Source organism: Danio rerio, chromosome 17 (assembly GCF_052040795.2).
Source record: "Danio rerio strain M-AB ecotype USA chromosome 17, GRCz13ab, whole genome shotgun sequence".
Classification (NCBI taxonomy): Eukaryota; Metazoa; Chordata; class Actinopteri; order Cypriniformes; family Danionidae; genus Danio; species Danio rerio.
The window spans coordinates 26799354-26812638 of record NC_141037.1 but is presented as its reverse complement, the minus strand read 5'-3'; the positions used below and the strand labels follow the sequence as shown (position 1 = coordinate 26812638).

At 35.9% G+C, this 13285-nt stretch overlaps 1 protein-coding gene across 1 annotated transcript in view; it reads right to left on the bottom strand.

The window, feature by feature from the left end:
- Positions 1-144: 144 nt before the first annotated feature.
- clic4 (CLIC family member 4) overlaps positions 145-13285 on the bottom strand; it is a 33656-nt gene continuing 20515 nt past the window's right edge. The window contains 5 exon segments of the mRNA NM_201486.1: positions 145-2228; positions 4721-4902; positions 6186-6292; positions 6409-6534; positions 11355-11464. Of these exon segments, the coding sequence (NP_958894.1) occupies positions 2064-2228; positions 4721-4902; positions 6186-6292; positions 6409-6534; positions 11355-11464 (690 nt within the window). The 3' untranslated portion in view covers positions 145-2063.

Here is a 13285-nt window from a genome sequence, read left to right as displayed (position 1 = left end):
TACCATTAAAGAGGACTGACATGAACATATTGTCCCAGATGGAGAAAAAAAACAACAACATGGACTTAAAAGTCAGAATTTTCTGGAAAAGAGAATTACAGTAAACCAGTGTTTGTATTTTACACTAAAATAACTCACTCCAAATTTGTCATAGCTGCCAGCAGTTTATTTAATGAGAATGCGATGGCAAATGGCAAACATGCAGTGTTTTTATAGTTAATGTCAAACCTGTTCCTTGTACACACACATACAGGTCCAATCAGAAATCTACAAAGAGCAATGTTTTAACATTCGGCTTCTCTGAGAGAGAGAGAGAGAGGGAGAGAGAGATATGGGCTATACAGTTTGGAGGGAGCATCTGTCCACAAAAAAAAAAAAAAACAACACTAAAAAAACAAAACCACATCATCCACGTGACGCATTCATGCGTGCTTTAGTTTAAAGGCACAAAGCTGAAAAACAATTAAAATTAGTGGCACGTGTCCAACTTTCTAATAATGTGTCAACGATCTCTTTAACTGAACTCAAAGTGAACTGGTCGGCTGCCTTAAAAAAAAAAAACACTCCATTTTCACTCAACCCCTAAATCCATTAAAGGATCAGCACGAGTAAAAGAGTGGAAAAAGGAAACAACCCCCACGTAACACAATCTTCCCGTTATTGTTCCCACACGGCAGCAATTCCCTCACTTCCAACAGCAGACAGAAACATCTCAAACTGCGCCTTCCTAAATGTTGTATTTGTGTTGTCATGTAATGATGAATGGGTTTTTTTGCTACCTTCAGGTAAAAGGCCAGAGATGCCACAGGTCAGTGTCATTCCACTACATTCAATGTATGAATGTATAAAACTGCTGAAAAACAACAATTATTTCTCAATCATCAAAAGAATTTGAACTTGTGGCAACCAAATTCTCATTTACAACTATTAAGATCCTTCTCCAAATAAGAAACTAATCTTACATTTAACATTGTAACATAAAATCAAGTTTCCCACTGAGCCTTTAAATGCGTTATTAACCTGCAAAGGCTTTAAAGCTACTTCATGTATATGGTCATCTTTCTCTGAAACTATTGCTTATCTTAAAAAACCAAACCAATCTTCTTTAAGTGAGATGCCCTTTATCAAATTAAGCCAATTTTCTTAAAAAAAAAAAAACAACAACAAACAAACATTTTTGCTACTATTTAAATAGGCAAGGACACTTCATGTGAAGTGCAAGTGATGTAGTCCTACCTCTATAGCTACACAGGCATTTCCCTTCATGTGTTTTGAGCAATGGGATGAGGTCATGACAATCCAGCGTTCTAAATATTAGATAATGAATCTAGAGTGAATAAGGCAGATCTATAGAGTCTCTTCATGTATCTATTATCTCAATAAAAGAGGCCTTTCCTTCATCAAAAGGCCACAGTCGCTGCAAATGTACTACATAATATGCAAGGTGCCATTTCTGCAAACAACTGATGACTAATGTATATGATATGAACTTCATATGAAAGTATCAACAAAAGTCAGTTCTAAGCACTTCATTTCAAATTTCAATAAAGGGTCTTTTGGAGACTTCGGCGTGTGTGCTACACTGCTCTCTAAATAAACACTGGAGCTTTCAACACTGTTCAAATGCATTTACATAGAAACAAAACAGAAAAACGCTTCATAACTGTTCACTTGGCAAGCTTAGAAAAAGCATCTCGTTCATATTTTAAATTCATAATAAAACAAAAAAGCTGGTGAACCCACTCTGTTATTGCTACATAGTGTGGGTGAGAGGAATAGATATGCATGAGCCACATGCTCACGCTATTAGCCATCGATACACCGACAGTATCTGGCACTTCCTGCATTAACACTTAAAAAACCAAATGTGAAAATCTTTCCGCCGCACTGAAATTTAAAGAGTTGTCCTAAGAGCTGTAATGGGGAGGGAGAAATCATGCATTGGGTATTTAATCTAAATAAAAGAGAAGGAAAAAAGGAGTCTGTAGCTTGTTTTTTCTCTTCTCATGTGAAGGAAAATAAACAGTCCCAGCGCAGGGGGTTGAGTGGAGGAGATTTAGCCATTATTTGACGAGCCGTTTTGCTACGTCAGCGTAGGCGATCTCGATCTCCTTGTCACTGGGACATGTGTTGGTGAACTCTTCGCGCTTGTAGGCATTGTTCAGGTACCTCCAGATGCCCGTCAGGTCTTTAGGGATCTCAAAGCCTCTGTACTTTTTTGCCACCACCTATAAAATGAAAGAGAGAATGTTATGATGTAAATCTTTCAACCAATTTTGTGTGAGTGTGTTTTTTATAAACACTCCATGCTTCTTGAAAAATATTGTGCAATTTTAAGAGTGCTCCTGTAGATCGAACGTTTTGTTCCAAAACAGGAATTACAATTGTTACTATATTTATTTTTGTTCTTGGTGTGCTTCGCTTTTATATGGTAAAGTTTACATTCGAGTAAACTGTCCTCACATTGGTCCGAGTTTCAGGGTTTATTATTCAGAGTTCCACTAATACCGCTCAGCTGTCAGTCACATCATTATTTTAATTTATGATGAGCAATAAGCCATTATAAGTGAAAAGGTGCACTTTTATTTTGACACCCGCAGACATGGTGAGAGAGAAGTCATAAATTAGAGGTAAGACTTTCTTATATATATATATATATTATTATTATTATTAGCCCCACTGTTTATTTTTTTCCCCAATTTCTGTTTAATAGAGGGAAGATTGTTACAGCACATTTCTAAACAATAGTTTTAATAACTCATTTCTAATAACTGATTTATTTTATCTTTACCATGATGACAGTAAATAATACTTTACTAGATATTTTTAAAGACACTTTTATACAGCTTAGTGACATTTAAAGGCTTAACTAGGTTAATAAGGTGAACTAGGCAGGATTTTGTCTTGCTCTGTTAAACATAATTTGGGAAATATTTAAGAAAGAATAAAAAAAAATCAAAAGGGGGCTAATAATTCTGATTTCAACTGTGTATATATACATATATATATATATATATATATATATATATATATATATATATATATATATATATATATATATATATATATATATATATATATATACACCCTAATTTCAGACAAGTTTGGTTCATCTATTGTCTATTGAAACAATCAGTTGATTAAAAAAATACGTTGGCTAGAATTATGCATTATAGGCTTAAATTAAAGAGACTAAAGTCAGATCATGAAGCAGATCAATGTGGATCTTTCTTTTGAGATGTCAATGTAGAAATGAAAGACAATAGGCCTAATACAAGATTAAAATATGGAAAAAATGATCAGATGGTAATTTGTCAATTTTTCTAATGGATAAACAACACTCTGTAATATTTCAGCATGCATTCACTTCCGTGTTCAACATCAAACACATATTTACTGGTAGGAATGACATCCTGTCATACTCATAATTCTCTGGATTCTCATCGATTGTTTTGTTTTCACACTACAATCAATCAGCTCCAGAGTTTGTTTCAATCGAGCCGAGACCACCTCGTTCAGGCAATCTCAGACCAATTGATTTGGCATGGATCAGAGCGTGGTTGCAGGTTTCACATGTCAAACAAACCACTCTTAACTGGGCAAACAAGACAGGTTCCGAAACAAATGTCACCTGGTTGACTTTTTATCCATAGATTATCATAGGTTATCATAATATTTATCAGAGTTGTGTCAGTATATTATTCAATCCAAGATGTGGGCCAAAACATTTTTTCCCCATGTAGTGCACCTTGAAAAGGTTAAGACTTGGAGACTTGTCGTAGCATTTATATACACTGCTGCTTCTCTGATGATTTTATGCTCACCTGTAAGTCACATTGGATACAAGCCTCTGCTAAATAAATAAATGTAAAACAATATTAAATAAATAAATAAATGATACTTGGCTTTCAACTTGTAAAAACACAATATCTAATGAAATTGCGTATTAATAATTAAACGAGGTTACATGACAATATGGTGAATTTAGTGTGTCCATGTCTTTTTGCACTGAATGTGCACTGTAGAATCTCACCAGAAACTACAGATCATCCAAAGACTTCTCACCTACTATTTTATTCTATGGATTCTCTCAAAACACATACTGTTTTTATCATATTATATTATTTAAAACATACATGATATTATATTAATTAACATATTTTTATTGGGTGTGATGTTGGACAATATCAGTGGGATGTGGGGTGTAAAAAGCTTTAACAGAGAACATACTTCTTAAAGAAACTATTGTCTTTTAAATGTTGACAACACATTATTGATCATGTTTTAAAGTGCCTTTATCAAAAGTTATGCCACATTTTGTGTAATATGTTGCAATGGAAATGCTTTTGAGGCCCAGAAGAGGTCACGGGGGAAGGTGGTAAAAACAGCCAGTAAGTTGTTGGGAAAAAAACTAAAGAGCTCTGATAGTATATGCAATAAAAAGTACTAAATAAGGCTATCATGATTGTCAATGATGAGAGACTTCCTTTATCATACACCTTCCAACTGTTACCATCAGGTCATCAATTTGGTGTTCCCGGATGTGTAAGAAATAGGATAAAACTCATTTATTTCTCAAGCAGTAGACTTAATATTTATTTAGAGTAGGTGTACCATGTACCATGCTGTAAATGAAATTTCCCTACGGAGACAAACAAAGTTACTAAAAGTTACTAAACTAACTAATCCGGCATATATACATGCAGAAAACATAAATAACCTTGACGATGTGGAGTTTGGGCAGCAGGTTGCAGTCCGCGAGTGTCATCTCTTCTCCATCCAGGAACATACGTGTGGAGGCCTTCACCTCCTCCATGCTGTTGTGATCGATCTCATCTGGAAGAGGAGAGCACAGGTACTCGTCCAGCTTCTGCAAAGTCTTCAGTAGTCCCCTCTCCAATGCTGTGTGACAGAGTTAGCTAGGTTAAACTTATTCCTGTTTTGCATTGTGTTAATGCCAGACATGCCAAGAAATCAAAAACAATTCTAAGCAAATCTTTGCAGAAATACCAGAGTTCCGTTTGTTTAATGTGAATGCCAAATGATCCAGATTTAAATATTGTTTTAGATCAAGTTATATTATACTAATTAAACATAGTTGTTACTCTTGGATACAACCAGACAATTTAAATTCAATTATTTTTATTGGTGTCCATTTTTCAGGTTGCAAAGAAGAAATATATATACACTATAGCCTAAAAATATTATTTTTGTGAAAAAGTGCATACATGTGTAAAACATTAGACTAAGCAAGCTTGGCACATACTGCTTTATCACAGTAGACTGAGTATCCCTAGAATATAAATGTTGACATGCTATGATTTGGGAAACATTAATTCCAGGTTCAAATACCATTTAGGATACAGCATACAGAGAAGCAGAGATATTTTTTACACTGTCCTCTAGAGGGAGTAATTGCTAAAACAGAAATGTAGTTTAGCTGAACTTCTGCTTAGCTTCCAAATAAAGGCATAATTACACCCTGGCCAAACCTGATCCTCACATTACATCAGCAGATTTACTTTACCATTACATTACCAATTTAGCTTGAAGTTTCAAAAATCTGCAAAAGGCATATACTGCTCTTCACAAAATGTGTTTTATTCCGGTGATTCGGCCTGCAGTCTGCGCTGTTTGCAAGCACTGAGACAATGTTGACAGACTCCATCTGGAATGGAGAGGCTGTTATCACCCACAGTCAACATTTCACAAGGGTGGAGACTCTTGAAGTTAATGTTCAGGGTCACTGCCAAACTGTTATTGAGTTGAAGAGTCTTTGAGATTGCGCGGCATTGCATCAAGGCAAATTCCTCACATATTTATCATAGGCAAACCGCTCTAAACTTTCTGATAAAGCACGGTCGCTCTATTTTTGATCAAAACTCGGTTTCATATTAATGCTCATACAGTTTACTCTGGGAGTTGATCTAACTGTCATATTGTAGCCCTGTCTACAGCACTAAAGCATGTAAATGAGACGCTGGATCCATGTTATCTACATTACAGACACTGTTGACATATACAACAGGGGACATGGCAACCATGACCAGGTCTAATCTCTCAAACTACAGCAATAGAAAGTGCTTGTCCGATTAAACAGAGCTTATCAAATGAGTAATTACTCCACTAGTAAAAATAACATTTGACCTTTTGTCCGGAGGTGAAAGAGAAAACATTCTGATTACCTTCATTGGCATCAGGTTTAGAGTTCTTGATAAATGCTGAAAACTTGGCAAATATATCCATCCCTGCAGTGTTGGATTCTGGGTGTCTGGCACCTAGTTTAGAGTACCTGAATAAACACACACACACACACACACACACACAAGAAATAAGTGAAATAAAACCATTGACAGGATGTTGACAGTCACATGAAGCTCATATATACAAGCAAACTCTTTCACTAACTTTGGAGGGCAGAGGATGTCCTCTAGGTATTCTTCGATCTTGTTGACATCGGTCTTGACCTCTCCATTAAAGGTGATGAAGGGAGGATGGGTTCCTGGAGCCAGATTTTGCAGATCAGCTGGTTTTCTACAAAAATGAAAAATACAAGTGAAAATTGTAAATAATTATAGGTAAACCTCCATTTAATAATCCTTTTTAAATATAATAATAAAAGGCAGGACCGGTTCGATAAATGATGTTATATCGAATCCCAATAAAATATATGTCAAAAACAATAAGCTCTGGACTTTTTTTTACTCTATATCGATTTAAGAGGGGCAGCACGATGGTGCAATGGGTACCACAATCACCGCAAGAAGGTCGCTGGTTCGAGCCCAGGCTGGGTTGGCATTTCTCTGTGGAGTTTCTCTCGGTGTTTGTGTGATGTTTTCTCTGGGTGCTCCGGTTTACCCCATAGTCAAAAGACATGGGCTATAGGTGAATTGAATAAACTAAATTGACCATAGCGTACGTGTGAATGCAAGAGTGTATGGGCGTTTCCTGGTGTTGGGATGAAGGTGGAAGGACATCTGCTGCATAAAACATATGCTGGATAAGTTGGTGGTTCATTCCGCTGTGGCGACCCATGATTAATAAAGGGACTAAGCCAACAAGAAAATAAATGATCTAAGCCAATCACGCAGCAGAAATGTGCAATGGGAATCTAAAAGTGTGTCAATATTAGAGATGTACTGAATTTTCATCCACTGAAAATGTTAAGCCATTTAATGGACCCTCTATATTTTGTGGCTTCAGTCATATTTGGGATACTCTTTTAAATCTGGAAGCATTAACAGCTTATATCGGAACATATATCGTTATCATTCAATGTGAAAAATAATTATCAAGATCGCATTTTTGCTATATCGCCCGGCCCTAACACAAGGTCAAAAATATATAGGTGTTTACAAGCCCACTCATATCTTCATTTCCACACACATTTAACTTTGTACAACACAAGTAGTGATTAGGCCTGTCACGATATCTTCTTTTTGTTTTACGATATTTTGCACCAAAATATATTACAATAAACTATATTATTGTCATTTTAAGACACTTTTATGCCACTCATCATTATATAAACGCCAGACTGACAATATAATAGCATTACAATGCAAGTACATGCAAGTACAAAAAAAAAAAAAAAACATAATACATAATATTTTATTCTTCAGAACATTTGATTTAATTCTAATGATTTTAACAATTTATTAATGAGGCAGGGCTAAACAGTGGCACAGTGAGTAGCAAGATCACCCCACAGCAAGAAGGTCGCTAGTTTCCAACCTCGACCCGGCTGTGTCAGTTGGCATTTCTGTTTGAGATCATGTCCATGTATTGTGCGAGTAGTCGATATATTGATTATAGTGACAGGTCTAATAGTAAAAAAAACACTAACGCTACCCCAAAAAAAAAGATCTTGAAGCATTTTTCTTTTTAAATGCAACTAGATGAATCATGTCTGATGACGTTCCTGGATATCCACCAAGGGAGAATGTGAAATCTGAAAACACTGGAGGGTTCAGAAACAGAGGGGGGATATGTCCCATGAGACCTTGCAGGCAGGAACAGTCCGATCTTACCAACTACAACAACAGGAAGTGATCTCACACCTCTGGCATGAGCACAAGGAGCACCCTATCCCTTGTGGTGGCATGAAGGAAAGGCCATGGGAGAGGAGAAAGCAGGCTGCAGTCAAGCAATATTAAGAGACATAGAAATAAAGTATATATACAAAAAAAAACAAAGAGAAAGGAAGAAATTCAATAAGAGGAGAAAGAATTAACAAAAATGCAAAAGAAAAAACACTTTTTATATTTTGTCCTTTTTAGGGTAATAACTCGAAGCTGAACAATATCTCAGTGTTATAGCCTCATAAAACACTGACTGAAGATTATAAGTGGAAAAAGTCTGAACAGAGAGATAGAGAGATAGAGAGAGAGAGAGAGAGAGAGAGAGAGAGAGAGAAAGAGAGACTATAAAGGCAGAGAGATTATGAAGTGTTTCCACACCTAGACGGTCATTTAAAAGGAAAAAAACCACACACACACACACACACACACGCACACACGCACACACGCACACACGCACACACGCACACATGTAAATAAACAACTGAAAGGGTTTACTTTAGAGATTTTGAAAACAACAATCTACATAACCTCATTTAAAGAAAAATTTCAGATTCACACATACAGCTCAGTGGATACAATATAATTGCAGGTTGAAGTCACAGCTAATATTAGCTGGCTTAACCTCATTTTCAGACGAGTTCAGAAGTTTTAATATGTTAGCACTGGCACACGGCCGAGTGCAGGGTACAATGTCACTGCTGCGTCATTGTCACAGTGCCGTCTTAAATTCATCCGTGAATACGTCATGATTTCACACACAGGCACAACTATCTCATCTCAAATAACTCCCTAGGGGTACTCATGTTTTAAAGCTTAACTCAAGAACATACCGGTGGGGAATCGTGTTGAACAATATATCAAATACCATGGCAAATTTTCCTGTCCATGACAATTGAATGATACGTAGATGTGGCTCGGAAGTATCAAGTAGGACAGTGCTGTGCTACTTAGTAGCCAGGGCAACTCACAGATATCACATGCCAGAGGTGCCATGTTTAGTTCAAACTGCAGTCCTAAAGTTCTGTGGTGTAATCGCCCTGGAGCTCTGGTTTCTTCTATGATAAAATAAGGAAATTATGTTGGTTATTGCAGGGGTTTTCAAACTGTGGGGCGCCAGCACCTATTAAGGGGGGCGTGAGACATTGAGGCGTGCACTCAAGTAAATCATGATGACGATTTTTATGTTTTCACTAAAGTGATCTGATAAATGTTAGCTCCACATCTAACCCTAAGGCACCTGTAGAGTTTAAGCATTTGAGTAAAACTACAAATAAAATGGACCGGGTGCTTTTTAAAATGAATGACGAAAGTAACCGGTGAGTCGTCTGACAAAAAAAAAAGTTTCCCTCTGAATCAAATCAGCAGGATGCCCTTTTGGATCTTTCCCTCAGTTTGAATACACTGCCGACTACATTTACATGGACATCTGTAATCTAGATATTTGCCTTAATAGACAATAATATAATTACGGTGTTTTATATTTATGAAGTGCTTTATTGTAAGAGTTTCATGTAATTTTAGGTGACTTAACTGCAGTTCGGCAGTTTTACTTCCACTCATGAACATTTCATTTATGCCCCCATGACAAATTGTGGTATTAGACGCAAATAAGGAGTAAGGACTGGTGGAAGAGTGTTGTTTTAATGGAATTTAATAAAGCACGCCAGAAAGAGAGGGGAAAAAATGATAATAATAAAATAATAATTTTCGCTGTTTCCATGGTGACTCTTAATCAGAGTATTTTCTTGATTGTGATTCAATCTATTAAATATTGTTTCCCATGTAAACATACCCAATATTCGACTCAACCATACTATCAGGGTTCTGCAAACTTTGCTTTGCGAAGCAGCATTTTCTGTATGTATGTACATCAAAAGCAAGTAGGCTATGGCACACACTTATTGACAGTGGAAGATGATTTACGGTTAACCAAATCAGAAATCCAACCATGTTGTCCTTACAGAAACAGGCTCAGCCATCACAACTGAATCAGTTAAGCTATACATTTATGTTTTAATGTAATTAGATACTTTCTTCACTGCGGTTTTCTAATGACTGTTATTGTTGGTTTGCGTTTATTTTAACACAACACATTATTCACACATACTGCAGCACCATGGATAGCATTAAGAAAATAGTACATCACAGCAAAATGATGCAGAAGTATTGACATCAAAATCCAGTTTTTCCAATGGGTATTAATTTTGTTGCGATAGTCAATGTTGATGGTGTTGGCGGTGTTGAGCAGTAACACCGGTTCTGTCACTTGCCCACTGTGTCACAGCCACCACAGTAATTTAGATTGTTTATATAGTAATAGTAATCACTGCTTAGATGAAGCTTTCTGGATTCGTTTTGTGCAGCCGAGTACAGTGCCACACATATTATTATACGGTTAACTATACAATCAACAAATGTCACATTTTTATTGACTAAAATCTAACAAAAATGTTGTGCTTGCCCAATTTATACTTCTGCGTCAACTAGTTGCTGTACCCCACAGCACATTCCTTGCACTCAGAAAATGCCATGTGTAAACATTTATACTTAATATTTATTTAGCTCCAAAAACTCCATCCCATATAAAACCACTTGCATTGTTCAAACACTATGGTTTGAGCTCAGTGAAATGTTCTCTGATGGTTCTGTATTCAGTAGGCTAACTGGTTAATGAGCCTCAACGCAACCAGTAAATGAAACCACTTGAATTTTACCTTGTCAAATTGAAAACGAATCAGACACTCCACACTGAAAGTAATTAAAAAGCAAGCAAAATTTATTAGCCATTCAAAAAGCCTTCAACCCACTGTGTAACGGGTATTAAAAGGCTTACTGCAAGTCAATTAACCAGTAGAAAAAAATGTCTCTGTCCCAACCCTGGAATTTATAATTTCTTAATAAAATACTTTAACATGTCTTGACAATAGTTTAACATTTTTTTTCTTCTGGATTTAGAGACCCCTATATTGAGAACATGATTTTTAAATATTTGTGTATTTTATAAAACAATCATTTAGGGTGGGATGTTTCCCAGAGACCTTATTTAATTCAATTACTAAATGGGAAAAAAAACTAAGAAAAGGCAATTAGACTGTACATTAAAAATGTTATTTACAATAACCTCCAATATCCACACTGAATTTGCAATTTAAAAGGAGATATTAAAATATTTTTTATAACTAGCTGTTTTTAATTTAAAGATTGTGGAAGGTTTTTAGGGAAATTTCCATCTACAAAATATAATCAAGTATGTTTACACAGACAAACACACACCTCTTAAGGTCCACAGTGGTGACATTGAAAACCACACCCTTTAGCCACAGGATCATGAAGAGACGCTGAGAAAATGGACAGTTGCCGATACTCTCTCCATCGCTGCCTGCCTGAAAGACAGAAAATTTACGATTAGTTAACTTGGATAAGTTTAAAAAATGATAATAAATCATGGTTAGTTAGAAAGAGTTGCATTACATCAGCTAAAATTCCAGACCAGTGTATAATCTAAGGTCAGTTCTGTAGAAGGCCGTACCATCTTAGTATCAGATTACAGCCAGAAGAAAACTACTAAAAACATGTTAAACAACCAGCTCCATATTACTGGAATAATCATTTTAACCCAGCAACCAACAAGGTCTGAGGATATGGTCAATTGGAGGAGGAAAGAAGATAAATCTGCATAAAGAAAGCATAAAGTATTCCCTCTGTATAATATAATATAATATAATATAATATAATATAATATAATATAATATAATATAATATAATATAATATAATCCCATTAAATAACGCGTATAAAACAGATGCAATGAACCATTTTTTTTTAAATCAAGTTCTACATAAGATAACATACAACCTAATACATAACAGCACAAGTTTACTAAAAACCTTGCAGTAGGCTAATGGTTATAACAAATAGCCTTATTGATGATTTTGTGTATGCTTTATATGCTTCTTGATCTGTTAAAGACCAGTTCAGGCAATGTAAAGCAGGTTACACGCACATATATAAAGATTTATGTACTGGCAATGATCATGAATTTCTGAAACTCAAATCCTGCAATAGCATGGGTATGTGTGCATTTTTTTACATGAATTCCACAGAGGAGATATCACCGAAGGAGCCCACCCTCCTCCTCCTACACATCCCTTGGCTGAATACCACACTCAGTTTCATCTCCAACACATAACAGACCTTCATTAATCATTTCTGTCTCACCATTAGCCATCCTGTATCTCCAGAAACAAAAGGATTATGACTCTAAGCAACAGAGATGTTCCTGTGTGTGTTTCAGTGTTTCAGCTAATTATGCAATGAGCTGACAGTGAAACTGAGCAGATCAGAAACAGACAGGTGCTTTGCTTTCTACCAAAACCAGCTGCCTCATAAGGGGCATTCGAAGGTATCTCATGCACTCATAATGCAAGGTCCATTGCAAAAAGAGGAGATAGCTTATTATGTACCCTCCTAAATTACAAAATTACCATCCTATTCACTGCCATTCAATCATTACTTAAGTCTTGATATTATGATGTTGTGTTGCTTAAAAGCACTTGGAAATATTTAAAGATTCTTTGTTTAAGTGTTATTGGTTTTTTGAAACTGAAACTTTTTAAAAGGAAATTCTGCTATAAATTACTCACCCTCATGTCATCTCAATCCCATGAGATTGTTCCATTTCGGTTTCGTTCATCATAATTAATGATTTAAGCATTTTTGGGTGAACTAATTCTCTAAAACATTGCAAATAAAATGTTTTTACTTAGTTTTAGTTAATTCATTGTATCCTTGCCGAATAAAACTATTAAATTCTTAATCCATAAAATTTGAAAAGTTGGGCAATTACAGAATAAACCACATTGCATTCTAAACAATAAATCATTCATTCATTCATTCATTTTCCTTCGGCTTAGTCCCTTTATTCATCAGGGGTCACCACAGCGGAATGAACCGCCAACTTATCCAGTATATGTCCTTCCACCTGCAACCCAGTACTGGGAAGCAACAATTCACACTGATTCACACACACACACACACAAGGCAAATTTAGTTTAGTTTATTCAATTCATCTTAACTGCATGTCTTTGGACTGTGGGGAAACCGGAGCACCCGTAGGAAACCTACGCCAACAAAGGTTGTTGCTAGATCAAATATGGTTGTGGCGGGAGTTAGCGAGAAATATTTATATTATTTTTAAATTTCACA